This window comes from Mauremys reevesii, linkage group 11 (assembly GCF_016161935.1).
Source record: "Mauremys reevesii isolate NIE-2019 linkage group 11, ASM1616193v1, whole genome shotgun sequence".
Classification (NCBI taxonomy): Eukaryota; Metazoa; Chordata; order Testudines; family Geoemydidae; genus Mauremys; species Mauremys reevesii.
Window position 1 is genome coordinate 3,143,307 of NC_052633.1, and position 26,044 is coordinate 3,169,350.

General features: G+C 39.0%; 1 protein-coding gene across 13 annotated transcripts in view; it reads left to right on the forward strand.

The window, feature by feature from the left end:
• The window catches only part of AGAP1 (ArfGAP with GTPase domain, ankyrin repeat and PH domain 1), a 634,072-nt gene that overhangs the window by 459,591 nt on the left and 148,437 nt on the right, over positions 1-26,044 (forward strand). For 8 of the 13 annotated variants that reach the window (XM_039494097.1, XM_039494087.1, XM_039494088.1 and 5 more), the window contains one exon: positions 8,832-8,993. The exons of the other annotated variants lie outside the window; for them this stretch is intronic. In XM_039494097.1, the coding sequence (XP_039350031.1) occupies positions 8,832-8,993 (162 nt within the window). The remainder of the gene's footprint in view (positions 1-8,831; positions 8,994-26,044) is intronic. 13 annotated transcript variants of the gene reach the window in all.

Genomic DNA, 26,044 nt, shown 5'->3' on the forward strand with positions numbered 1-26,044 from the left:
TCCTCTTCTACACCCTCATCCCCAAAATAACCCCAAATACAGAAGATTTTGGGCCACAATTTTATAACAGCGGGCCAAGCTGTGGTCTAATCTACTTGACAGTGCTGTTTAATGAATTAGAGGGCATTTCAGGAATATGCAGTATCTTGCAACATAAATTCACCCAAGATGATTTGGTACAATTAACCCTCTGATACCGGGAGTCAGGATTTCCTGACCCTCTGCTCTAATGTATTTTTCATTAGTGTTAACAGCTGGGGAGCTGAGCCCTCTGGCCTTGAGAGGTTTATTTCCTTTTGGAAGAGAAACTCATAGTGATCATGAAGAGCGTAGCACAAATAAACCGTGAATATAGTGAAGGCAGAGTAATGTGCTAGAGTTCACCCTATGCCCTATCTTCTTCTGTTCTAGTGTAATCTCTCTCTCTCTCTCTCTCTCTCTCTCCTGGTCTCATATATACACAGATTCTTGCAAAAAATGTATAATGGTAGATTACCCAACTCTAGCATCATATATTCACCTCTTACTTTGAAAATAGTGCACTGGGTGCACTCTGAATTAAACCTCTTACAACTCAGTTGTTTGCCTTGGGGATGGTGGGAAATCACAAATGCACATGCTGCAATGAATGCAGGCTGCTTGCATGCATTTAAATGATCTGTATCTCACTTTTTTTATGGTACAGTTGTGAATTATATTCTTTTTGCGTTTGTAATTAGTGGGTGGAACAGATGGTGAAGGCTTAGTTTGAAGTGATGTGTCCATTAAAATGACCTGTGCTGCCCAGTGATGGTTCATGATAACATATTTTTGTTAAGATGAAATATATTGGACAAAGACAGGAGTTACAGGAGCACTCACCATTAGTGTTTCAGTAGATACTAAAATTGTGCAAACAAACTACAGACTTCTGCAAAGCAAATGACTGCTTCAGAATAAGAATACCTTTTTATTATCCTCACTCTATAGTCAATAATTTTTATTGAAAATTTTCATAACGTACAATTTTTGTCGTCTCTGGGTATAATTGAATAGGTGGTACCAGATAGGCATTGAATGGCATGAAATCATGAGTTTGGATAAATCTTCATTAGTGATATTTTAAAGATATTTCTAAATATTATGCAACTGAATTCTGTAGGGTCTAGCAATTTTGTGACATATTTGTGAAGACTATTTAATCAGGCAGTGTATGCCATGTGAATGGGGGTCTATTCTCCCCACAATCCAGCTGTTTATTTCCCATTAATGAGTTGTTCACACAGGCACTGATGGGAACAATGCTACCCTATTTTCATCCATCTACATTGGCCCTATCATAGGAGCAAGTAAACCCCAAGCAAACTCTCTTTGCAGTTTGATGCTGTCCACACTGGCTTAATGAGTAAATAAAGCACAAATTTCAATCCTCATGCATCTTCCAGTGCCTCATATTAAAAATCTCTCTGTTGAAAGGTGATTTTTTTAAGCATAGACTAAAATTGGGAATGTGCCTTGAATTCTATTCGTGGTGGTCTTTGAAGAGATTAATTGTTTGTGAAAGTGTAATTGAATGATCTGCAAACTGTATCATAACAGGATATTTTATAATATCAGAAAAGAGTTTTAAATGTTCTAAAGCGGTCTATAGCTAGAAAGAGGAATTCTTCTTTTGATGCTGCTTTGGTAGATGAAAACATTTTTGTTCAATAGGAAACCAGCATCTTTTTTTGCTCATTTGAGACCAGTTCTGGCAACATACTGATATTCATTCAAATATAAATGCCATCTTCACTTTGAAATGCAAATTGTTTAAAGAAAAATAGCATATGGTAGAGGTAAGTACCTTTTCAAATCAGCTCCTACACTTTAGGGTTGTGAGTACAGCTAAAATTATTCTTTGGAAAGAAACTGGAGCCTTTGACACATTGAAGCTTGAACTAATCAAGGCTTCCCAGTAAGCATATACACATATCCATATCAAGGAAATAGTGCTGAGAATACACGGATTAGCATAGTAATTTAACTGCCCCCCTGCTAATCAACTTAAGCAACCAGCTGATGCATATATGATGTATTTGAAGAAGCACTTTTTCAGAACACAGAATGGACTAGGTAGTTGACCATGTATTTCATGTTAATGTTGATATATTGAGAGGGACAGAGAGGGAGACAGATGTAAAAGTGCAGCAAGTCCTTGCTTCTAAGGTTTTTAGATATAAAGGCTTCATAACATGTATCTTGCCATAATATGCAGAATCTACTTCTCAGTGAACATTGTTGGCTTCATATTTTGAGCTGGCTGGCTTGTCTGCTAAGAGACTGCTATGATTCCTTGCCACTGGCTCTGTATCTTGACATGTAAAATTAAAGAAATATTGCTTCTTGAAGGTGGGAAGAGGAGTTTGCCTCCTGGAGGAGAAAAATGAGTAGGAGTGTTTCCTGAAGCTTTGTGTGGCAGAACAAGTCCATAAGAACAGCAGTTGGCATTAACAAGGCTCCATTTGGATGAGAGTATGATAGCATTGTTGTTAACTTGACACGACTGAATAAGAGAGTCCGGGCATGTTATAATTAACCTGAAGGAGGAGTGAAAAATGAGCAATAGATTGGGAAAATATTTAAATTCAAATAAATATTGTCATCATTCAAGGATTGGGCCTGTGTCTGGTCAAAGTATGTTCGAGAAAACTCTCTATCTCTTATTCAGTTTTTATGTAGACCAGCCTTTTTGATATGTCAGTGACCACATGGGGACTTTTATGAGGTTTGGTTTATTTAAAAATTTTTAGTAACCTCAAACAAGATTGAAAATGTACTAATGCCTGAGATGGATTAAGGAGCTCTTTGTGCTTGATTTTGCAACCAAATCTGATAAATTGTATCATTGACCACAAAATAAAGCTGCATTATGGATCACCAAGAAATTAGCTTCTCAGATCCTACCATATTTGCTCCCAACTATACAAAATTCCTCATGAATCTGAATTGACAGAATTATTATATGATTCTCCTGAGTTATTCACTTTCTCTGTGGTGAAACTAATTTCACAGGCCAAATCATTGTGTTTCTAAATAAGTTTAAGGCTTATATAAAATTTTGAATACTGCAATTTCAGTATAAGAATCAGCATGTTATGGATATTCTCTGTAAAGTTTTGCTTTTGTATCCCATCAAGGTTTAGAATGTGACTGGGCCTTTTTGTTCTAGATCTAGCTAAATGGCCAGAAAATGTTGACATTCAAAATATCCCTCTCTCCCCCACTCAGCCACCCAATTCAGACTGATGGCAATGTGTTATTCAAGCAAAGTCGTTCAATAATTGTTTTCCATTGTTCCATGATCTCGCAAAAACATTCCATCTTTTCATTCACATACCAGTTTTCTCCTTCTCTGTCTCTGTTATGAAGATTATCGCACAGGAACTCATCAAAAATAACTCTGTCCATTCTACTAGGCAAGGAATGAGAGATAGTTAAAGGTTAAAAATGGGCTTACATAGCATCACTCTTCTGTCCAGCATGTTGGATGCCACTTGTAAGGTCTTTGAGATGTCTTTCGAGGTGCTTCTCTAATTCTGCTTCTGAAAAATAATGCATTTCCAAAGCCATTGTATTCTAAAGGTGCTAAAATAGATGCCACAGTGAACAGGAATGCAGGATCACTCTGTTGCGGTGAATATCTGTCACCTTGAATAGGTGGTTTTGCTTAATCTTAACGTCCCAATTAGCTTTGTTAATGTCGAAAGTTGAGAACAAGCCTAGAAAAATGCTGTAAACATTCTAAACAAGGCTTAAAACAAGTAAAATATAAAACATAATACATGTAAAAATCTTTATCTTCCTCAATTGTCCAAACTTAAAATTAAGGGAACCCAAAATGATATGTGGATGGGGAGAAGGTACCATTTTGTTGGTGAGGACTTTAATAAGGTCCAAATAGTTAAAGAGTTTAGAGTTTAATGCGATACAAAAGTGGTTTCTGAGATCAAGGAAGTGTAGGTAGTATTGTTTTGTTTCCAGATGAAAGAAAAAGTGAAAAGACCTGACTTATTCATCCAGCTGCTTCTAAATTAGTATGCCATGACAGAATTTACCTGATTCCAATACAAACAACAAAGATTTCTAGTGACCCTACCACTCGGGTCAGCAGCTATCCCACTCAGTAGTCCTCGCCTAACACAAGCTATAAACTAGGCATAAGAGAGGAGAATTTCTAATATCTCAAGTTCAGCAGCTAGGAGGCATGATAATAGCACATGCTTCCACAGGCAGTATGGGCTATTTAAGCCATGGATATTAAATATCTTTAGTGTAATCATAGTCTATTATTTGAGATGTGTGACCTCATATATCTCCTAGCTGTGGCCTGAAGACAGAACAGGACAATAGGCAGGTCAGAAAATCTTGGAGTGTCATGCTCGGAATGCAAGAGTCAACCACCTCGCCAGGGAACAATAAGTCTTACTGGCACATTAAAGCAGAACAAGTCAGCTAGTAAGACTGTTTGACACCATAGTATGACCAGATGAGCAGCAACATTTGCTCTTGACTGACATCTGATCTGTATGCTTATTGTGAGTTTGAGACTGTTTTCAGCTGGGCTACTGGCTCACCTGTGCTATAGTTTGCTGTGAAGAAAAGATCACAAAGGACTGTGGTCACTAAGGGCCCCAATCCTGCCAAGAGTTTGTGCATTTTGGTGACTTCGTATCCGAGTAGTCCCTTTGAAGCCAATGGGATTATCTGAACGAATACAGTTACACATGTGCATGTATGCTTGTAGGATCAGGGTCTATCATAGCAGCTTTCTTGGAGGGGAAAGGGAAAATTTCTAATGACCTCCGGCTATGGGCAGGCTAGTTAACAACTTTACTGTTTATTTTGGTTTTGAAGAGGAAATGAAGTAGTCTCAGGAAGGCAGAAAAGTTTGTCAGAACAAACCCTTCACAACCCAAGACTGGGACACTGGGGAGTAGGGTTGTCTAGGGTCCCCATCTATCTGCAAGCGTTTACAACTGGGTAGTATCAGAGATATCAGCATTAGCAGATCACCCCATCTACTGGAAAAGTGGGTGGTAGTTCTCTGAATGCAAATTACAAGCAATCAATTTCTGCTATTTTGCTTCTCCAAAGAGTTTGAGATATGGGTTCGATCTGAAGTGTCATATCAGTTTCTGTAACTGAAGTCTTTAAATATAAAAACTCTAAAATCAGTTCTGAGGGAGTACATTTAGTCCTTAAAGGAAATGTGCATTTTATAGATGCCTACTTATTAAGGCCAGAAAAGATCATTGTGACCATCTAGTCTGACCTCCTACATAACACAGGCCATAGAATTTCAGCAAGTTGTTTTTGCATCAAGCCCATAACTTCTGGTTGAGCTAAAGCATATCTATTAGACTGACTTTCTGTCTTGATTGAAAAGATGTAGTGATGTAGAATCCACCACATCCCTTAGTAAGTTGTTCCAATTGTTCATTATCCTTTCTGTTTATGGGGGGGGGGGGAAGTGTCCTCTTATTAGTCTGAATTTGTCTAGCTTCAGCTTCTAACTATTGGATCTTGTGTTATGCCTTTGTCAGCTAGATTAAAGAGCCCCCTATCATAAATCATGCCATATAGGTACTTATGGACTTCAAGTTAAGTTGCCTCTTAACTTTGTCTTGTATAAATTGAGCTTTAGTGTCTCACTATAAAACGGGTTTTCCAGACCTCAATCATTTTTGTAGCTCTTTTCTGAACCTTTTCCAGTTTGCAACATTCCTTTAAAAGTCTGGACACAGGATTCCTTAAAGGTCTCACCGATGCTGTACCCAGTGATAACATCTCCGTACATCTACTCAGTATTCCCCTGCTTGTACATCCAAGGATAGTATTTGCCATTTTAGCCACATCATCATACTGGGAGCTCATGTTCAGCTGGCTATCCACAATGACCCGTACGTCCTTCTCGCTCACTGGTTTCCAAAATACAGCCCCTTCTCCAATAAGTGAGGCTTACTTTATACCTCCTAGAGATGACCTGCCATTTAGCTGTATTAGAACATAAGTGAGCCCAACTTACCGTGTGATCCAGATCATTCTATAGAACTGATTTGTTCTTATTATTTACCACTCCATTAATTTGTGTTATCTGCATACCTTACCGGCAATGATTTATATGTGATCACTGATAAAAGTGTGTAATAGCACTGGGGCAAGGACAGATTTCTGAGAGACCCCATTAGAAACACAAAGCAATATAGCTTAGCCTTTCTACAGCTCCCCCACATTTGCAACATAATAGCACGGTGATGTGATGATGAGCGAAGTGATTCACAAGTAGTAATGTCTGGTCTCTCTGGTATATATGTCCCTGTGTGTCTGATCCACATAGGATAGGAGTCTTCTGCAGCTCACGGTCAGAGTTTGGCTCTTTCCCTCAAACTGTAGAGAATCATCTTTCAGCTCTGGAAGTTTCTGATGTGTCAGCCAAGATGGAGCTGTCACAATAGGTATTTTTTTCCTCATTAGCAATTTTCTGACTCAAGTTTTTTCCCCAGGCTATAAAACCTGGAGGAAAAGTATGCTGATACTATATCAGAGAAAGCATGAGCTGGAGCGCAGAGAGATTCATTTGGAGAAAAAGTATTTATTTAATTCAAAAGAATGCAAAAAACTGTGTGTGTGCTTGATTCAGTATTTTAGTGAGACTTCAGTCAAGAGTGGGGTTCTAATCTGAATCGTCACCACATATGTGCTGTTTTGTGGGCAGGGTTTCATTGCTGAACTTTACATGTGTTCCCAGTGCCTCTTTAGAAAACACTGGCACAAGACGGTCAGATACTAGCCTTAGTAAAATGCATTACATTGGTTGTTCAAACAGGCTCAAAAGAAGTGTTCACCTGTTGTAGATTTAACTTGTGACCAGTGTAATAGATGCCAATCAGCGTATGGAGGCCACATTGGTAAAAGAATGGCTCGGGAAAAGGGATTAGAGAGGAAGTCCAGTGGTAAAGGTACTGGCCCAGGACTCAGGAGAACCAGGTTCAAATACATGCTCTGCCATAGGCTTCCTATGTGGCTTTGGGCAAGATATTTAGTGTCTCTCTGCCTCAGTTCCCCATCTGTAAAATGGTTATGTTGCGGACAAATTCATTAACGATTGAGGTGCTCAGATCTTACAATAATGGAGGTTATACAGGTACCATAGACAGATAGTGTTTGGTCTCAGAGAGGCAATCTTACAAACTCTAATAAGCACAGAGTGTTTCACAAAGCTCTTCTTTCTTTCAAAACACTGCTCTTGGGAAAAGTCGTCATGATGGAACTGGGAGTCAGGAGATCTGGGTTTTATTTCCCGCTCTGCTACAGTCTTCCTCTGTGACCTTTTGGTCATTTAACCTGTGGAAAAAGTGGGAAATAATAGTAGATAATAATTAACTCCCTTACAAGAGTGTTGTATCTTAATTCACCAATGTTTCTGAACTCATCAATGGTTGTCAAATTGAAAGTGCTATGGAAGTGCAAAGTTTTAGTATGAAAGTATCTTAAAAGTGTGTGTGTATGTACACATAGAATAGAGAGAGTCTTCAGTAGCAAAGAATTGCAAGGTGCTTTACAAACTTTACTAACTGTACGTTGTATGTAGGTTTAGATGACGTTGCTTCCAATTCAGCTCTGCTGGAAAGCCATTACCAGTTACTTTGTCTTTGGATGAAAATACTAAATGCTTTAAATCTGTCTCTAAAAATAGTATTCTTAAAGCCATTTAACCCTACTGTAGGCAAGTCTTAACAATGGATTCACGATGTCCACTGTGTTTTGGTAAAGTCTGCCATGAAGAGATTGCAGCTATTAGAACATTCTTACAAAAATCAAACTAACACTTTACTGTTTAAACAAATTTAAAATATTTTTAAAGTCTAAATCAGTAATGGAGTATGTGATTAAAAACTAAACTACAGAGTGAAATTTCTAGCGCATGTCAAACACAAGAACAGGAAGGATAGACTGAGACCACTAGAAGTCTAAGTTCATGGAAAGGGTTTTCTTTGTTTTGTCACTAAACTGGATTCAACTAGAGCACCGGTCAGCTATTTCCTCCATTAAACTTTTTACTGAACTATTATCTGTCACAGCCCTTATGGATCATGAGAGCGCTAAACACATTTGCCCCCTGGTATTGCCTCCATGTTGATGATAGTTAAAAGTCTGTGGAAGATGGGTTTTATAGTTGATGTTATGCTACTAGTACCAGTTTATTTACTGGCACTGTAGATTTTTCAATTTTGCCTTTATTCAGCGGTGGGGATACTCAATTAAAATAATTGAATTAGGATAAGAGGATAAGAGATAAAGTGTCTCCATTTGATGTAGTTATTACACGTTTTGTATGTTAGAGTTCTGTTTAGAGAGTCATGTTACATTTTCAGGACTTGCTTTTGTAAGGGTACAATGGATGGTTTGCTTAATGCTTATTAGTTTTTAAGGATTGGGTTTTTTCAGCATGTCTTTTATGCACTAAGCCAACACTTCCCAAAGCATGAGGGGCACACCCGCTAGGTGGGTAGGAAGGACTAGCTAGGGCAGTGGAGAGGATATATAAATTAAGCTGTGTAGGCTTTTAACGACATATATCAGGGATGTGCTGGGGGCTTGCAAGGATTTCCATTTTCTAGAAATGGGTCAGGGGGAACTCAGCTTCCAAAAGTTTAGCGAACACTGCATTCAAGTGCTGCTGCTGTTCTCCACATTAATGAAATTAGTGCTCTCTCTGCTCTGTGGTATTGTAAGATTTATTCTCCTGAATGTAAATCAGCATTATCTTGTATAGTAACGGGGGGTTATGTTTGTTTGTTTGTTTCTAGGAAATGTGACTACTAGTACGTCTGTATCTCAGATGGCAAGTGGGATCAGTCTAGTCTCCTTCAACAGTCGCCCCGATGGTATGCATCAGCGCTCCTACTCAGTTTCCAGTGCTGACCAATGGAGTGAGGCGACAGTCATTGCAAACTCTGGCATCAGCAGTGGTAAGAGACAAGTTGTTGGTTTTTTGCTAGAGTTCTTCTCTGTGGACTTATGTCACTCATCTGGGTACGTTGTCCTAAGCAAGGCTGCAACCATTTAAACAGAACAAAAAGGATGAAAATGGGGGAGAAGAACATAAATTAACAAAACATCTCTCCTTGTGGCATGGAAGGGCTAGGAGTGCTATGGAAGCAGCAAACATAACTGCACCAGGAAGGAGATGCCTTGTGATGTCAGCTACCCCATGCTGGAAATTTCACATAGACCCAAAATTATTAAAAGCATAGCAAAGCCAGGGTTGCTTTCTAAGTGCATAGCTTCCAAGACATCTTCACTGCATCTGTGAATGAAGGTACACAGTTCTCATCCCTTTATTCCCTTTGTTTGTGGTCTTAAGTGTTGAACTATTTATTATTTTATTTTTATTGTTGTAATTGGCCAGCTGTAGGCAGAGGCAGCCTTTGGAATGAATCCCACAGCTACTGTCTCCATAACCTCAATTGGAGGAATTTGTAAATGTCAGGACTACCGTTTCTTTTTCTATAGCTGTTTCCAGCCATCTATTGTGAAGAGAGCCTTGAAACTGCTGACCAATCACAAGGGTTGCAAGTTTGTCATAGTGGTTTGTCCAGCACAGGGTATATTCATGATTTTCATATAGTCACCTAAGGAGTGTCTGTGGGGCCAACAAATCAGTTGTCATTGATATCTTGATTTCTGAAAAGATCCCAGACCAATTTGATGTTGCATCAGAGGTGTTGCCTGAGCTGCTATAAGCTCCCTACAGACTTGTAGCAAACTGTTTTCAGTTGAGCTTGTTCCTCTACTAAGCGCACATTGTGGGCTTTGGCCTCAAGGGGCAATGTCTGAATAGCATGAAAGGTGCTGTGGTCCAATGGACTACACATGGGATTGAGAACAAGGGAGTCCTTTATTCCAATCTTAGGTCTAACACATAATTTGTCTGTGACCTTGTTCAAGTCACTTCCTGCCTTAGTAGTCCCATCTGTAAAATGGGGCTATACTACTCACCTCACATAGGGAGTTGTGAAGATTCCATTAATGTTAGTAAATCACTATGCAAGTGCTAAATTTGTAGTATTTGAAAAAGAGGCAAAGGGAAGCACCATGGAGAGCCCATGAAAGTATGGTGGAAGTAATGGAATGGAGAAATAAGAATGTGGAAAGCAAAGGGAACCTTGAACAGAGTAAATGGAGGAAGGGTGTGAACAACACGGGATGAAGTGACCATGAAAGAGAGTTAGAGAAAAAGAAACTGCTGCTTTTGAGGCTACCCCTTAAAATACTGACAGTTATAAGGGTCTCAGAAGGACACATTTTGTGGCACAGGCGCACACGCACACAGCTGTTGCTGTTTTGGGCGTATCTGCTGATCTTAGCTTTTTTGTCTATGTCGGCAAGCCCTACAGCATTCATGAGTGTGTTATGTATGCTGGTATGAAAGAGGCCCTCCCTTTCTCCTACACCCAGCTACATTTTATACGTCTTACATTAAGGACATCTAATTCTGTTTGATGACTTGGCAATCATATGTTATTACTTCTGGATCGTAAGAGACAACAGCCAGGGTCAGCTGTGCTACATTTACGCAAAGGATACAGGAAGACTGAAAAGTAAATAACAATAGAAAAGTGATATTTGCATCATTTCCCGCTTTGCTTTTTTACATTTTGAAAATACTGGGAGAGCTTATTTTCACTAGGTCGGTGCTTAGTGGACAGTCTTAGACAAACAAATGTCAACATAAACATTAACTATTGTGATTGATAAAACTAGTTCAAAAACTCAAACATGATTCATCTCCATCAGTGTACCCTCTTTCTCTTAGATTGTAGAACTTTATCCTTTATGCTGGCGGTTGACACATGAAAAACCCTTTTTAATTTCAGCGTTTTTGCCCCAATAAAAGGTTTTGAATTTTAGAATCATAAAAAGATAATGCTGTGAAAGCAGCAGGGATAGGGAGAAGCTAAGCATCTTTTGGAATTCAAATGCCAATGTATTGGAGAATATGCCTGCTTATTGTCACACGGTTTTATTGTAGACAAAATAACATATTGGGATTCAATTTTTCTTTGCACCTTTTTTCACATTAAATTAATACTTTGTGTGGCTCCGGAGAACTTTTCAAAGTCTTCCTATCCAGACCTTTGGTTTCCTGGGGCTTCAGTCTTTTAAGCAGCTGTGAACATCTCCTAATTAGATAAATTACTTTGTAGTGGGCAGAGCCACAAAACAGGAGGTGCTGGTTAAATTAAAGGGGAAAAAATAGAAAAATCCATTCTCTGAAATGGAATGCCCCACTGCTTTATGACTATTACTGTTGTAAGGTTTTACATTTAAGTACCTGAGGTTTAAAATTAAATGTCTAATATAATTTGGCACTGGTAACAGGAAGCCTGTGACTGCCCTTAGAGAAAATCTAGACAGCTTAGTTCAATGTTTCAAATTGCTGTCTGCTTGATAGTGAGCAAATCATAGGTTTGGATCGCTATTTAGCTAAATACCACATGCTGCTCAGCATAATTTTAAATGCAGTAACATGTTCGTCTTTAAGTTTATGAATTTAAAGAGACTGTTCCAGGACTACATGAAAAATTAATTTTTGTACCTTTTTTCTTACTCTTGTAAGTGTTTGACAGAAGTAATTTTAGCAGCAAGAGAATAAAAACTGGGGGCAGTAAATCCCTGTCTGGGAACCTCTTGTATAGATTCTTTATGGACCTAGAATTGATCTACATGTCAGATCCTGATGTAGCTTAAACTGTTTATCACCCTAATGGCAGACGTAAGACCATGAACATCAACTTATAATCCTCTGTGAAAGAAATTGGTGTTTGCAGTCAATGAAGGAGCAGCTTAGGTTTATTGATAGATTTAGAACAATTACCTCTGCAACAACTATTGGCTGATGGGTTTTCTTGAATCTGATTGGAAGCCTGTGATTTTTTTTCCCCTTGGTCATTTTCTTGACGGATAATTTTTTTTTAAGATGTGGCTTCACACTCCTGGGGATAGGAGGGTCATATGGTCTCTGGGGAGCTATTCCTAACTTGATTAGTTGTTAAATTTTACTTCAAGACAAGATCCTTTGTGTGTGCTTCACATATGCTTTTAGTGGAGTAAATACTGCCTCTGTTCATCTAACCATCAGTTCCTTTTTTTTTTCTTGGCACAGGAAGGAAGCACACACCCACTTTTTCATTTTCTTCAAATTCAGTTCTAGTTTTCTCTTGGTTAGCACTTAGACTTCAGAGTTCTTGTTGTTCGTATTTCATTATTTTATATTGTAAAAAATGGAAATTGCTGTATTTTGCTGGGCCTATGAATTTTTGGTCAGTCATTGGCTATTGCTCAAATTATGAAGTATCTCAAGCTTGCGTAGGAAATTCAGTCTTCCAGAGGAAAATATCAGTTGATATTACTAGCACTTGATACAGTCACTGGTGAATACTGATCACGTCTGTTCTCTATTACATACAATTTATAGATCTTAACAGAGCTCAAGAGAGAGAAATTCCGTGATCTTAATAGGACCATCTCTTTTGATAAAAGGTGGCCATAGCCAATTTTATGAGATCAGGAATCTAAGTTCTCCAGACCTCATTAACAAAAGGCTGAACATTCTTTTCTATCTCAAGATATGCAATGCAGCTCATTCATTTTCTCTTCTCAGAAGTTCATTCACCCTCTCTTCTGAGAAGTTAGGATTTAAGGTTTGATTTGTTGGAATGTGTCCCAAAAATAGCGTATTAGATACTCCTTCCTTTTCAAGCGTAACAAATGTTTATATGTACTAATAGTAATGATAATACCTAGCTCTTGCATAAGTTCTAGTGCCTCAAACTAAATTAATGCACATGCCGGCAGGGTATTTGTACTCTGCTTTTATGGAGCACCACGTACATTTCTAGTATAAATTATTACCATATTGTCACATGAAATCTTGAATGCCATCTGCATATATTTAATCTCTGAAAGATTGTTTATTGTATTTACAGTGTCATCTCTTCAATAACTTGTATAAAGCACAACTCCTAGTTTCTATTCAGTCTCCAGCAGTTTGGTGTTATCAGGGTTTATCAACCTCAAATTAAGATCCTGCTGTGCCAAGGGATCTAAGTGGTATTTTGAGCTTGTACATTTATGCAAACCTTACTCAGGTTATTTTTCTGATGGCAATCACTTTGTCTCATATAATTAGTGAGTTACGGCCTCTGAAGACCTACGGTACATTTGAATAGAGAGGCTTGGCTTTGTGTGCACATTCAGGAAGTTTCTTCTGGCAGTAGTGTCAAAACTCAATTTTGAAGGTGAACTGGAAAGATTTTAGTTTTAAAGAATCATTTATAATCCCAAATCAATAACAAAATTGGGGTAAGGTAAACTATATTATATTTTTAATACATTCACAAAGCTTTTCAAAATTAGTTCCTCTGTCACTTATTTGCTAAGTCTTGCATACAAGATTTGGTACGTTCCCTATAATAGTATCTTCACAAAACCCTCTAAAATAATGCTGGGATTCCTGTTTTAGGTGGTAATATTATCAACGGTTGCAGAACATGTACAGAATCCTGAACTCAAGTCTCAAGTAGTAAACGAGAAGGAATGGATTTTCAAATCTTCTCTTTTAAAATGCAAATGTGTGTGTTTGTTTTTTACTTTGTTTATACACACAGGTCAGGTTTCTGCTTTCTGGTTTTCGAATTAAGTGTTTACATTTTGCTTTCAAACAAGTATTCCAGTGCCATTATTTTTGAATTCTTTCTAGCTTTCAGCTTGGGGGAGCTTTGTTCTGCAAATTAGTTGCAGCAACAAAGTCTCTTTGAAAAGTGAGGAACGCCATTAGAGAATTAATCCACCATTTTTGTTTTTCTATAAGAGTGGAACATAAAGCAAGCCTGTGTCCAAAAGAACCCTTTCTGATAACCTATCAGTGTGCATCTGTCACCGTTGCACTGTGGTAGCAACATTGAAATTTGAAGGGGCATGTCACAACTCAATCAATCATGTTGCAGCATCTACAAGACCGGCTTCGGTCAGTCCCACCAGATGAGATCTGCAAGGCTGCAATATGGTATTTTGACCATATATTTTCCAATCATCATTACAGTATTTTGCTGTAGTAACAAAAACACAACAACAACAACAAAGATTTAAGGTTTGGGCTATTACCTACCCGAGTGACCATATCTTACCTATTGTATTACTTCTAGATTCAGAATGCTCTTAAAATTGAGCCGCAAGTAAAAAGCATTGCAATTCTCCAACCTGCAGTTACCCAAAATAAGGATAGAGATGTCAAGATCCAGACTTAAGGGGAATAGTTGCAAAAGTGCAGATAAAAAAGATGCTTTGGGTATCTCGCATCACTGAGATTCCCAGAACAAATTGTGAATTAATTAAAAGGCAGCACCTTCCTGATCTCAAAACAGAGGACAGAACTCTCCTTACCATATGTTCCCCCAACCCCTAGTCATCATGACCAATTTGTCCAGGTTAGCCTCCTGCCAGTTTGCTCTCATCCAGATTGCATTTCTCACCAGACATTATATCCATATATCTAGGTGCTATACAGGGTCCTCATCACCAAAGTATCAGAGCACCGTGCTAAAGTACAGACTCTGACTTCTGTGTTCTTGTGGGAGTGACACACAGCAGCTCATATCATTTGTATGTTCACAGTCTTGGCTGCATATTATGTCATACTTTCCCTTAGCAGCATCACATATGTGTTTAAACAGGAGGGGGCCACAGAATAGAGCCATGTGGAAACCTATAAAAGGTGTCAAAAAAACAATCTGTAGAACTGCTTGAGAGGGAAGAAACAGGACCGGTTTAGAACTAAAGGTTACTTAAAATCAAAAGCTGCTAACACACACAAAGAAAAATCATCATGGACGTCAGGTCATTGTCCACCAGCATGAGATCATCAACCAACAGGACCAGTGTGTTCTGTATCATGCTTAGGCCTAAAAATAGACTGAGATAAATGAAGGAAATCTGAGAGCTCCAAAGGGCACTGCAGTTGCCTGATTATCATTTTCTCATGGTCTGTCTGGATAAGGAAAAATTAGTTAATAGCAGCAACACATGGTGGTTCCTTGGGTAAATCCCTGATGACTTAAATTAAGTGAAGCAAAGTACCCTAGCTCTCCATAGGAAGATATTGTTAATCTCAGCCATCAGGAAATCCAGTGCTTCGCAGTTGCTTTTCACAAGCCTTGAAGACCATTGATCCAATTGGCAGGTTGTATGCCAAGCTCCCTGAGTAATGCTAGAATCTCACTGAGGCGTTTGTGCCAGCTTCAGTCAGTGAAAACGCTATATTTGTGCTCTCCACACGTGGAAAAGGTCCGGGCTGGGACCGTCAAATCCTGGAAATAAATGCATGTCAACACAGTTGGTGTCAGCAAAAAGGCTTTGGCTTCTGACAACGAGTTGATCTTCCAGAAAAGAGGATTACTGTGTTGGAAGGGGCTCCATCTATCAAATACTGGGAAGAGCATCTTTGGACATCCTCTGGCTAACCTGATAAGGAGAGCTTTAAACTAGGTCTTAGGAGGGGTGCCGACAAAAATCCAACCAATGCACATCTAGGCTCAAGTAATGAAGACAAAGAAAAGGGGCAAATTTCTGGAGAAGGGACTTGAAACCACCATTGCATTAAAAAGGCAAGAAGAAAAGCAACAGGGCAGTCTGCAAAATAGCTTGGATGCCTGTATACAAATGCAAGGAATGTGGGGAACAAGCAGGATGAACTGGAAGTCATACAAGATGAAGAAAATTATGACTTAATTGGTATTACAGAGACTTGGTGGCACATCTCCCATGATTGGAGAACCGGCATTGAGGGATATAGCTTGTTCCAGAAAGATAGGTATGGGGGAAAAGGAGATGGCATTGCATTGTACGTCAAGAATGAATACACTTGCTCCGAGGTCCAAGAGGAGGTGAGCGACAGACCTTCTGAGAGTCTCTGGGCCAGGGTAAAAAGGGAAAAGAATTGTAGTGATATTATGGTGGGGCTCTATTGTAGACCCACCCCCCAATGAGGAAGAGGAAGTGGAGGAGTCATTCTACAAGTATGTAACAAGATTAGCTAACGCACATGAGCTAGTATTAATGGGGGATTTTAACTTCCCTGATATCTCTTGGAAGACTGTTACAGCAAAACATAATACATCTGTCAAGTTCTTAGCATGTGTAGGGGACAACTTGCTGATTCAGAAAGTTAAGAAAACAACTAGGGGTCATCCATTCTATATCTGGTTTTGACGAACCGGGATGAATTAGTTGCGAATGTGAAGGTCGACGGAAACGTGGAAGTGATCATGATCTGATGGAATTCATGATCCCATGGAAATGAGGACATGACAACAGCAAAACGAGGACACTGGAATTCAGAGAGGCAGATTTCAGCCAACTCAGAGACACAGTAGGCAAGATCCCATGGAAAGAATACAAGGAGTCCGGTGGTCCATGCATCTGAAGAAGTGGGGTTTTTACCCAAGAAAGCTTATGCCCAAAGAAATCTGATAGTCTTTAAGGTGCCACCGGACTCCTTGTTGTTTTTGTGGATACAGACTAACACAGCTACCCCCGATACATGGAAAGACTAATTAGGAAGAAACGGAGTCGAAGTGGGCTGGCAGTTCCTAAAAGATGTAATATTAGAGGATCAACATCAAGCTATTCCAATGCAGAGGAAAAATAAGAAGACCCATGGGAGGCCAGTTTAGCTGCGCAAAGAGCTTTTTAGCAATCTAAAAACCAAAAGGAATACACCTAGGGAATTGAAGGTGGGGCATGTCACCAAAGTATTACATATGGGAATAGTGCAAGTGTGTAGGGATAAAATCAGGAAAGCCAACACTAAGAATGAGTTGGAGCAGGCAAGAAATGTTAGAGACAACAAGAAAGCTTTCTTCAAATATGTCAGACAAAAAAGAAAAATCAGGGATGGTGTGGGTCCTCTGCTCAATGGAGAAGGTGAACTGGTAACGGAAGATGATCAGAAGGGTTAATACCTACTTTACTTCTGTCTTCTCACAAAAAATAAAATGTGACCGGATGACTAGTTACCATAGACAATAAAGGGGAAGGGATGCAGATCGGTATACATAAAGAGCACATCAGAAATCTTCTGACCAATTTGAATTAATTCAGATCAGCGGGGCCTGATGCTATTCATCCAAGAGAATTGAAGGAATCAGCTGAAGCGGAGCCACTGGCAATAATATTTGCTAAGACCTTGGATGACAGGAGAGGTCCCGGAAGACTGAAGGAGGTCTAATGTAGTGCCCCTCTTTAAAAACAGGGAAAATAAGGAGCTGAGAAACTACAGACCCGTCAGCCTGACTTCAGTACCTGGGAAGCTACTAGAACAATGTATAAAACATTCAATTTGCAAATATCTGGAGGATGACGGGGTAATCACTATCAGCCAGCATGGATTTACTTAGAACAAATCATGCCAAACCAGCTTGCTTTCCCTTCTTCGACAGGGTAACCGGTCTGGTGGATAGGAGGAATGTGGTGAACATAATATACCTGGACTTCAGCCAGGCTTTTGACACAGTCCCACACGGCATTCTGATAAATAAACGGGAGAAATGTAGGCTCAACAGCGGATACATACTTGGTTAAACAAGTGCGAAAAAAGAGTGTGGAATAAATGGAATGATGTCAGATTGAAGGGAGGTCTCAAGTGGGGTTTCACAGGGATCTTTTCTGGGTCTGGTGGAGTTTAACATCTTTATTAATGACCTTGATGTAGGAATGGAGAGTATATTGATCAAATTTTCAGATGACACAAAGCTGGGGGGGTTGCAAGCACTTTGAAGTATAGAGCTAAATTTCAACATCCCATCATAGGACATCAAAGACTTTTATATATGTTATTTTTAAAGAACCTGTTATCACGTTATCTAGGCTGAGTCTACTGCAATTCATTTAACTTGAAAGATGACTTCCACTATTGGCACTCTGCCCTTCTTATGTTTCATCTATAGCAGGTCGTGTGTTTACCTCATGATCTCTTTCAAAAGAGAGATGTATAGAAAGCAGCTTCTTAGGAGCCACATTGATTGTGGAGGGGAAAAGATCATCCTAATATACTATCAGTAAGGTTACGATTTTGTCATGGGTATTTTTAGTAAAAGTTATGGAGAGGTAACGTGCAATAAACACAAATTAATGGAAGCCATGACCTGTCCCTGACTTTTACTAAAAACATCCCGGACAAAATGGGGAGGAGGAGAGTCAAGCACCCTGCCCCACTGCGTGCAGCAGCTGGGAGCTGCAGTCCCCCGCCCTTACCCAGTGGCTGGTAGGTTGGAGGGTGATCCTCCACCACCCTGAAGAGCTGGGGGCGGTTCCCAACAGCAATCGAGGACTGTGGGGTTCCACTTTGCCCGCAGCAACTGAGGACTGCGGGTGAGGCCTGCGCCAGGGTCATCTAAGCTACTGCTGGGGTCTCTCCACCACCCATGGGGCTGGGAGTTGGGAGGAGATCCCCTGCACAGCTGGGGAGCTACAGAGGGGTTCTTCCACCGCTCGTGGCAGCCGGGCTCCTGCAGTGCACGAATGTCACTGAGGTCTCCGGAAGACACAGATTGTGACTTCCAAGCCCTCCGTGACACAATCATAGCCTTAACTATCAGTCCTTCAGTATGGTTGGGTCATTACACTAATTGAATCTATTTCCCTATGTTAAATTCTCCTCACACCTTCTATTGGCCATCTTAATTATCACTTCAAAACGTTTTTTTTTCTTCCTGCTGGTAAGAGCTCATCTCAATTGATTAGACTTTTCCTGTTGTTATGCATACTTCCACCTTTTCATGTTCTCTGTATGTATAAATATCTCCTGTCTGTGTGTTCCATTCTGTGCATCCGAAGAAGTGAGCTGTAGCTCACGAAAGCTCATGCTACAATAAATTTGTTAGTCTTTAAGGTGCCACAAGTACTCCTGTTCTTTTTGCGGATACAGACTAACTCGGCTGCTACTCTGAAACCAGTCCTTCAGTAGTGAGCCACCAGCTGCAGAGGGTTTGAACGAAGTTTAGACTAATCTTAATGTTGAAAAGTTTGAATAGGTATTTGGGCATTTGGTATTAAAAATAATGTTTTGGATTTTTGGGTATGTGGCGTTTTGGAGTTGTACAACTGCTCAGTGCCGCAGACAGGTATTTTCTGTAACTTTATGTAGTGTTGCTGTTTAAATATAGAATTGCACAATACAGCTTTTTACAGTTTCACAGTGCTAGCAAAATGTACCTTCCTTTTTTGTCTTTTAAAATACCCTAGAAAATTAAATTTAAAAAAAAAAGGAATTATTTTTTTCAGGCTGTACATCTGAAAACAAAAGGGTAGGAAATATGAATGTGTTCCAGTAATTTACCTTGGCCACCTTGAGTATATATAAGAATTTTGTTTACTGCATAGGTTGCTGAACGTTTAACTCAGAGTTATTTACAATGTGATCAACTCAACTTTGCCACTAGAGACTTAAAGCTTTTCATTTCTTGACATTTTGATATCCAGATTTACAGCCTTAATGTTGATTTAATGTGGATTTTTGCCTTTAATTTAGTTTAAGCTTTAAACAGAAATGATGGAATTGGGTGTGGCATATGCCATCTGGCTAGAAAAGTTTCCTGTTTATTTTTCCTCTGGATTATTAATTAATACTGAGTTAATTTGACTTGATTATCTAGATAGGTTCAATAAATCAGTCTCTTTTCTGCACATAGTTAAATTTGTTTCCCCCCCCCCTCCTCAGAAAAATTACTCCTTTTATTATGGAGAATATAAACTATTGCTTCCCAAGATTTAGTCAGAATAGTGAATGTTCTCAGTATCAGGCCTTCAAGTTTCTATCCCAGAGAGATCATAGGATTCTGACCTTTCAGGTAAAAGGTTAGTGCTGCAGTGTACTGTGCGTGCAATTTAAACACCACCAAAACTTAGTACTTATAAAGTAAGGAAAGTGGAAATCTGGCACTGATATCCCTAGACAGAGAGAGCACTTTTAACTTCAAGTTCTGTAAAAGCAACTGTCTGCTTGTCTGACTTCAACTAAAAGATTGTTCTTTGTAGCTCAGACACTTGACATTTGACTGATACAGTACTTAGAAGATTATAAAATACCTTCCATTTTCAATTTCTGTATTAATATTTGTCAAAAGTTATAGGTCATTATTGAAGGTGATCATCCTACATACCGTATACATTAATGTATTTTTCATCAATAAGCAAATATTTTAATCTCATTTGTGTAAAAAGATGGTTTAATTTTTTAAATGTTGTTTTAATCTTCTAAAGATATGGCCATAGTTTGTAATATGGTTTTATTATGATGCCATTGTCAGGTCAGCCACCACCTAGTTTGAGATATAGTTTCAGCTATAATGGGGTTTTTTTCCATCCTCTTAGAAATAAACATTAACTATGTCCTTAAATTCCCTACAATATATATGCAGTAGCAGATACTTCATTGTGGTGGTTAAATTCACCAACAGTAGAAAAGACAAATCTTTTGGCAACAGCTGTTAAATGTTAGCTGACTGTATTTTTATCTGAGCATATATTTATGCATTCTGAAGGTATTTCTCGTTATAAATCATAATCAGAAAGAAATAAGTATGTGAAACTTCTTCCTATAATACTGAGGTTGTAGAGGATTTTTTGAATAAGAAGATATTCGTAGTAGTTATGGATTGTGTATGCCAAAGGCCAAAATTTCACATCCCCCTGCTGAGCAAATCATTATCATAAGAAGAAAATGTGGGGCTTTTAAACTCTGCTGGTGGTTTCAGCAGAGTTTATAAACTCCATAAATTTAACAATTTTGGTTCAGTGACCTTGCCTTCATCTTTGCCAGTGGAATGAATACACTCTCCAGCCCAGTAGGTTTGGATTTTTCATCAGTTCTGTTTGAAATAAATATGGAGAAATAAAATACCAAATTTTCTGTTTATCTAATATTAAGGTTTAGGTTTAAATACACAAAATCAGGGAGCAAACAGATATAGTTCTGACGGTATGTAAATTCCTAACCTTAATGTTATAAAGTATCAGATTTTTCTGTATTTTCATTTTCATGTCTCTAGTTTTGCATCTTGATAGCTAGCTATAGGCATGTTTTAGCAGGTAGGTCTGATTAGCATCCCAACAATACGGTATAGTGCAACACTTTGTTTTGTTAGTTTCTAGGTAAAGCATGTTACAAGCATATTTGATGCATTTCTTTCCTCTCAGGCTTAATGAAGTTTCTGTTCCAATTAATAATGGGAGAGTAGTTGTTTCATCAGGCATGTCTCTTTGCAGGCTTAGTTTCTTTCCAGTCTAGATCACAGAGCTTTAGGTGGAAGGTCACCATGTATACCTTACCTATGGAATCCAACACTTCAAAGCTTCTTCATATTGTATACAGTTCAAGGAGCGAAGGAGACCTGTGTGCTAAATCTGATACACTGCTCCTTCACAACCTTGTGATTGTTAGGGCACAGGTGAAGCACAGAGATTGGGACTTCCTGCAGATGGAAGAGCATCTCTTTTCAAGTTGCTGGACCCTTCATTTGTTGCAATTGATACCATCACTTAACTCAGCAATCATGGTGTGCTACCCACAATCCGGGCTGGTGTAAGAGATAAAATATCCAATTTCAGCATCTCTCAGCAGAGATACTGTGCAACTGTTTCTCCTGGTGCAGGGCTTTCATAGAGCAAGGAGGGAACTCCTGAGGGCTGAGAATCCAGGACTAGCACTTTTTTCAGCTTAAACACTCAAATGAGCTATCAGAGTAGCAGCCGTGTTAGTCTGTATCCGAAGAAGTGAGCTGTAGCTCACGAAAGCTCATGCTTAGATAAATTTGTTAGTCTTTAAGGTGCCACAAGTACTCCTGTTTTTTTTTTTTTCAAATGAGCTAGTAATTTCTGCAAAGATAGAATAAAGAAGTGATGCAGTCCAAAAAAAATCTGCTTGCCAATGACAATTATGTACACTCGTATAGCATCTGACATTTATAGAAAGAGAATGAGGATGTCATATCAGTAAAACTCAACATCTTTCTACTAAGAGCAAGATACTATAATTGAAAAGTAAAATACAAAGTTCAACTAATTTGAATCAATTAATTGTATCTATTTAAAAGCATAATTTTGTTTGGATCCAACCCTGCTCAGCTGTTTTGGAGCAAACATGGCTTCTGTGCCATTGTACAAGTTTTCTCGTTTGAAAAGAGTTCAGCTGGTGTCTCTTCCCGTATTTCCTTTATTTTCTGATGCTTATGTTCTTGACATACATTACCAGAAGGATCTTAACCTTTTTCTACCTAGCATGAGGCAAATTAGCTGCTTGTTCGTTATATAGCAGTTGCTCAGCTTTAATTGTAACATGTTAATAGTAAATGTCTCTTGATTTTTGAAACCCGAACATCAAGGGTTTCTCATTTAAGTCCTGTGGGCTGACAATTAAGATTATCCTAACCTCTTCTCAATTACCAGTGTATTTTTTGATGCTGGAGGTTATCCGTAGGTTATATGGAGGGTCAGATAATCTTGTGATTAAGGAACAGGTCTGGAGTCAAGACACCTGGGTTCTGTTCCCAGCTCTCACAGATTTCCTGTATGACCTTGAGAAAGTTGCTTCATCTCTTTCAGCTTTTATTAGCCCATCTTGTAATGTAAGGATAATATTTTACTAAATGATTATTTAGCAAGGCATGCATTAATATTTTCAAGTGATTTGAATGATTGTTGCTGTTATTAAAGCACTTGCAGTGACAGCAATAGTTAGATTACAGAAGAAATGCGCCCCCCCTACCCCAGACTTGCGTTTGTTAGGAGTCTTCCAGTGTTACCATTATAAACCCCATATTTTAGAAGATTGAAATTTAGCAGTAAAAATGTGCTTCGCATGGAAATTTGGTAACTAAGGTTTCTACTCAAAAAATTTTCCTCTACATTCAGGTGCTTATAAGATTAAAGGACGGCAAAAGAAATAATTTTGCATGGTTTAGAGGTAATGGACATTCTAGAATTGTCTTTAAAGAAAATAACACAAAGTTTGTTTTGTTTATAATAAATATTGTGGGAAACCAATTGTACAGCAGACAGCCAGAACCCAGATTGAACCAACCCACAAGGGCTCACTGATGCCAAATGCATCTAGAATTGAATAGCAGCTGCTTTCTCAATCATCATCCCTTAAAAGGAGTTGTTCATGAGTTGGCAGTATTGGCATGTACACCAGCATAAGAAAATTTGAGGAGGGGACAGAACTCCACATACTTGAGGTTGATCAGTATTGTTGTCTCGCTAAGCAAAGGGTTAATAATGTTTGTCAGTAATTGCTTCCCAATTCCATCACTTCCTGTAAACACTGAAAATGGGCAAAGGTCAGATCTGCAAGGGGCAGATCTCAAGGAATGCAGAAGACATCCTTCACAACATTAAATAGAAGTAGCCCATTGTGAGCCCACATTTCTTAGAGTCTAAAAGCCTGGAAATGATCTAGATAACCCATAAAACACATAGCAAATTCATTGTCATAATCTGTTGAAGAAACACACTACTTATAGATGTTTGGCTAAGGAAAGGAAATGTCTCTTGGCCTTCGTCATGTAATCTTCTATATGCTTGAAGATGATAAAACACCAAGCAATGTGCTAGACATATTCCCTCCATCTGCATCCCAGCTCCTTCCACTCCTGCAGATCACCATTAACCTGTGGGTGTCTCTGGGTATAAGAAGATAATGTGGTTGTAAATGAGGGGGCGTTGAGCAGCGGTAACAGCTATTGCTGAGCTGCTCCACCCCCTGGCTTCAAGGTGTGTTAGGTGTGCCTCATGAAATGCAGGGGTCACATGGACACCAAATATCAAACAAGACTCTCAAGAGACCAGAGTCAAACAGGTCAGTCCTCTCCTCACCACTTGGATGAATTCTAGAGTCAGTTACATTCAGGAGAGTTGTGTATGCATCCTTCTGAGCAGATACCATATTCACATTGATATCTCGGGATAATATTCCACAGTGACTCAAACACTGGTACCAGTACCTACTCAGAGGGCTCAGCTCTGAAACTCTCTTCGTATAACCTCATGATTTATATATAAGCAGGACCATAAATTTTGGCTCTACCTAAGAGCACAGGTAAGAATTGTTTGCTTGAATAAATGAATCTCCACCATTAGTCGTCATTTGTATAACTTCCCATTTCTTCATTCTGTATAAAGTTGGTGACCAGAGCAAGCTATGCCTGTAGTGTCTGTCATCCACCCAATGAATGTTCAAGGCAACACACTGTTATAGAATCATGAAAAGTGCTGGACAAATTCGGAATAGATCTGACACTGACCAACCAAAGCATCATACAGGAGGAATCTGAGTTATCCATTAACGGTCTATGTGGGGCCATGGAATTTACCTTGAGATGCTATGTTATCTTATGGTATGTCTGCATTGTAATTAAAAACCTACAGTTGGTCCATGCCATTTCACTTGGACTTGCAGGGCTCAAGCTAAAGGGCTTTTTAATTGCAAGGTGGGAGGGTCCCAGAACTTGGGTTGCAGCCCAAGCCTGAACGTCTAGGCCACAATTAAACAGCCCCTTAGCCTGAGACCCGCAAGCCCAAGTCAGCTGGCATGGACCAGCTGTGGGTGTCTAATTGCAGTGTAGGCATATCCTCAGAACATCTGAGACTTACCTCTCCTTAGAGAATCACACTACTTGCTCATTTTCCTCATCTACCCAAATCACTTGTCACTTTTGATCTCACCACATGGAGCATTCAACACATAATGGCAAACAAGGCAAACACAAAAATGCTTCAGTGTAATATAGAATAAGACAAGTTTCCAAACTCAACTCTAGGAGTTGATTTATATGACCGTAAGGATCTGAACTAAATCATATACATGGTAGTAATTCAGAGTGAAGGGCTGGAATTCTGTCCTTATTCATCTCTGTGATGCTAAGTATCACAGGCTCTCCAAAATGTGGCTGATCTTCAGTGCTCGTTGCAATATCTCAGTACAGTAGGGTGAGTTAGGGATGGATTTGTTTCCTGGTGGTGAACAAAGGATCATTATTTTCTGAATGATTCAGTGAATTTACTTTATTGGTTAGCGAGCTTTTAAACTAATTTAACTTATATGATCTTTAACCTTCATCTTCTCCTCCCAATGCTTAGATTTCCAGAGGCCAAGTGGTCTCATACTAGTGCTGTAAAAAATTATCTTTTGGGAAGGAGTCTTCTGGAAAACAACCTACTAAGATAAAAACTTGCACACTTCATTGTTTACTTTCATGGGTCCTTTCAGATATTCAGAAATCACAGGCCAATTGGAAATTGAGATCTTAAATAGAAGTGCCTTAGTGTTCCCTACATGTAAAATAATTTGCATAGGGGTCTTCCTCCACAAAAGTTCACTGAAGACAATCATTCTAATGTGTATACTTTAGTTACAAGACTATTTTTCTTCCCACAGTTTTGCAAATAACGTAACAATATACTTCCATGTTTAAATGATCCTTGTGTTCTAAACTTGACTCCATGTCTTTTGCTTGAGGCATGCAAGAATATCTCAAAAGCTACAGCCACAAAAGTAGGGAGATTTGTGTTGTCAAAGAGAAATCTCTGTTTTTCTTATTTAATTGAAATTGCCATTAGAGGAAGGAAAGGCAGTCAGTAACTTGGGCATTCAGTAGGGCATTCTGTACATGACAGGATAGCTTTGTGATTTATAGGCTCTAGGCATGAGACTGGAAAAGTGGTAGATGCAATGGAAAGAGAATACTCCTGAGGCTCTTTCATCTCCATCAAGCTCAGAGCTCTCTCTTAATTTCTTCAAGTGCAGCAGGTTAATTTAAACCCTCTACAGCTTGAGTGTGGAACCACATTCAGCTAAACAATGACCAGCTGCCCAGTACATAATTCCATTACAAATTTGGCCTACACCCTTCTTTAAAATATTTTCATCTTATTTCTTTGTCTCCTTCTCCTCAGAACCCCCTCC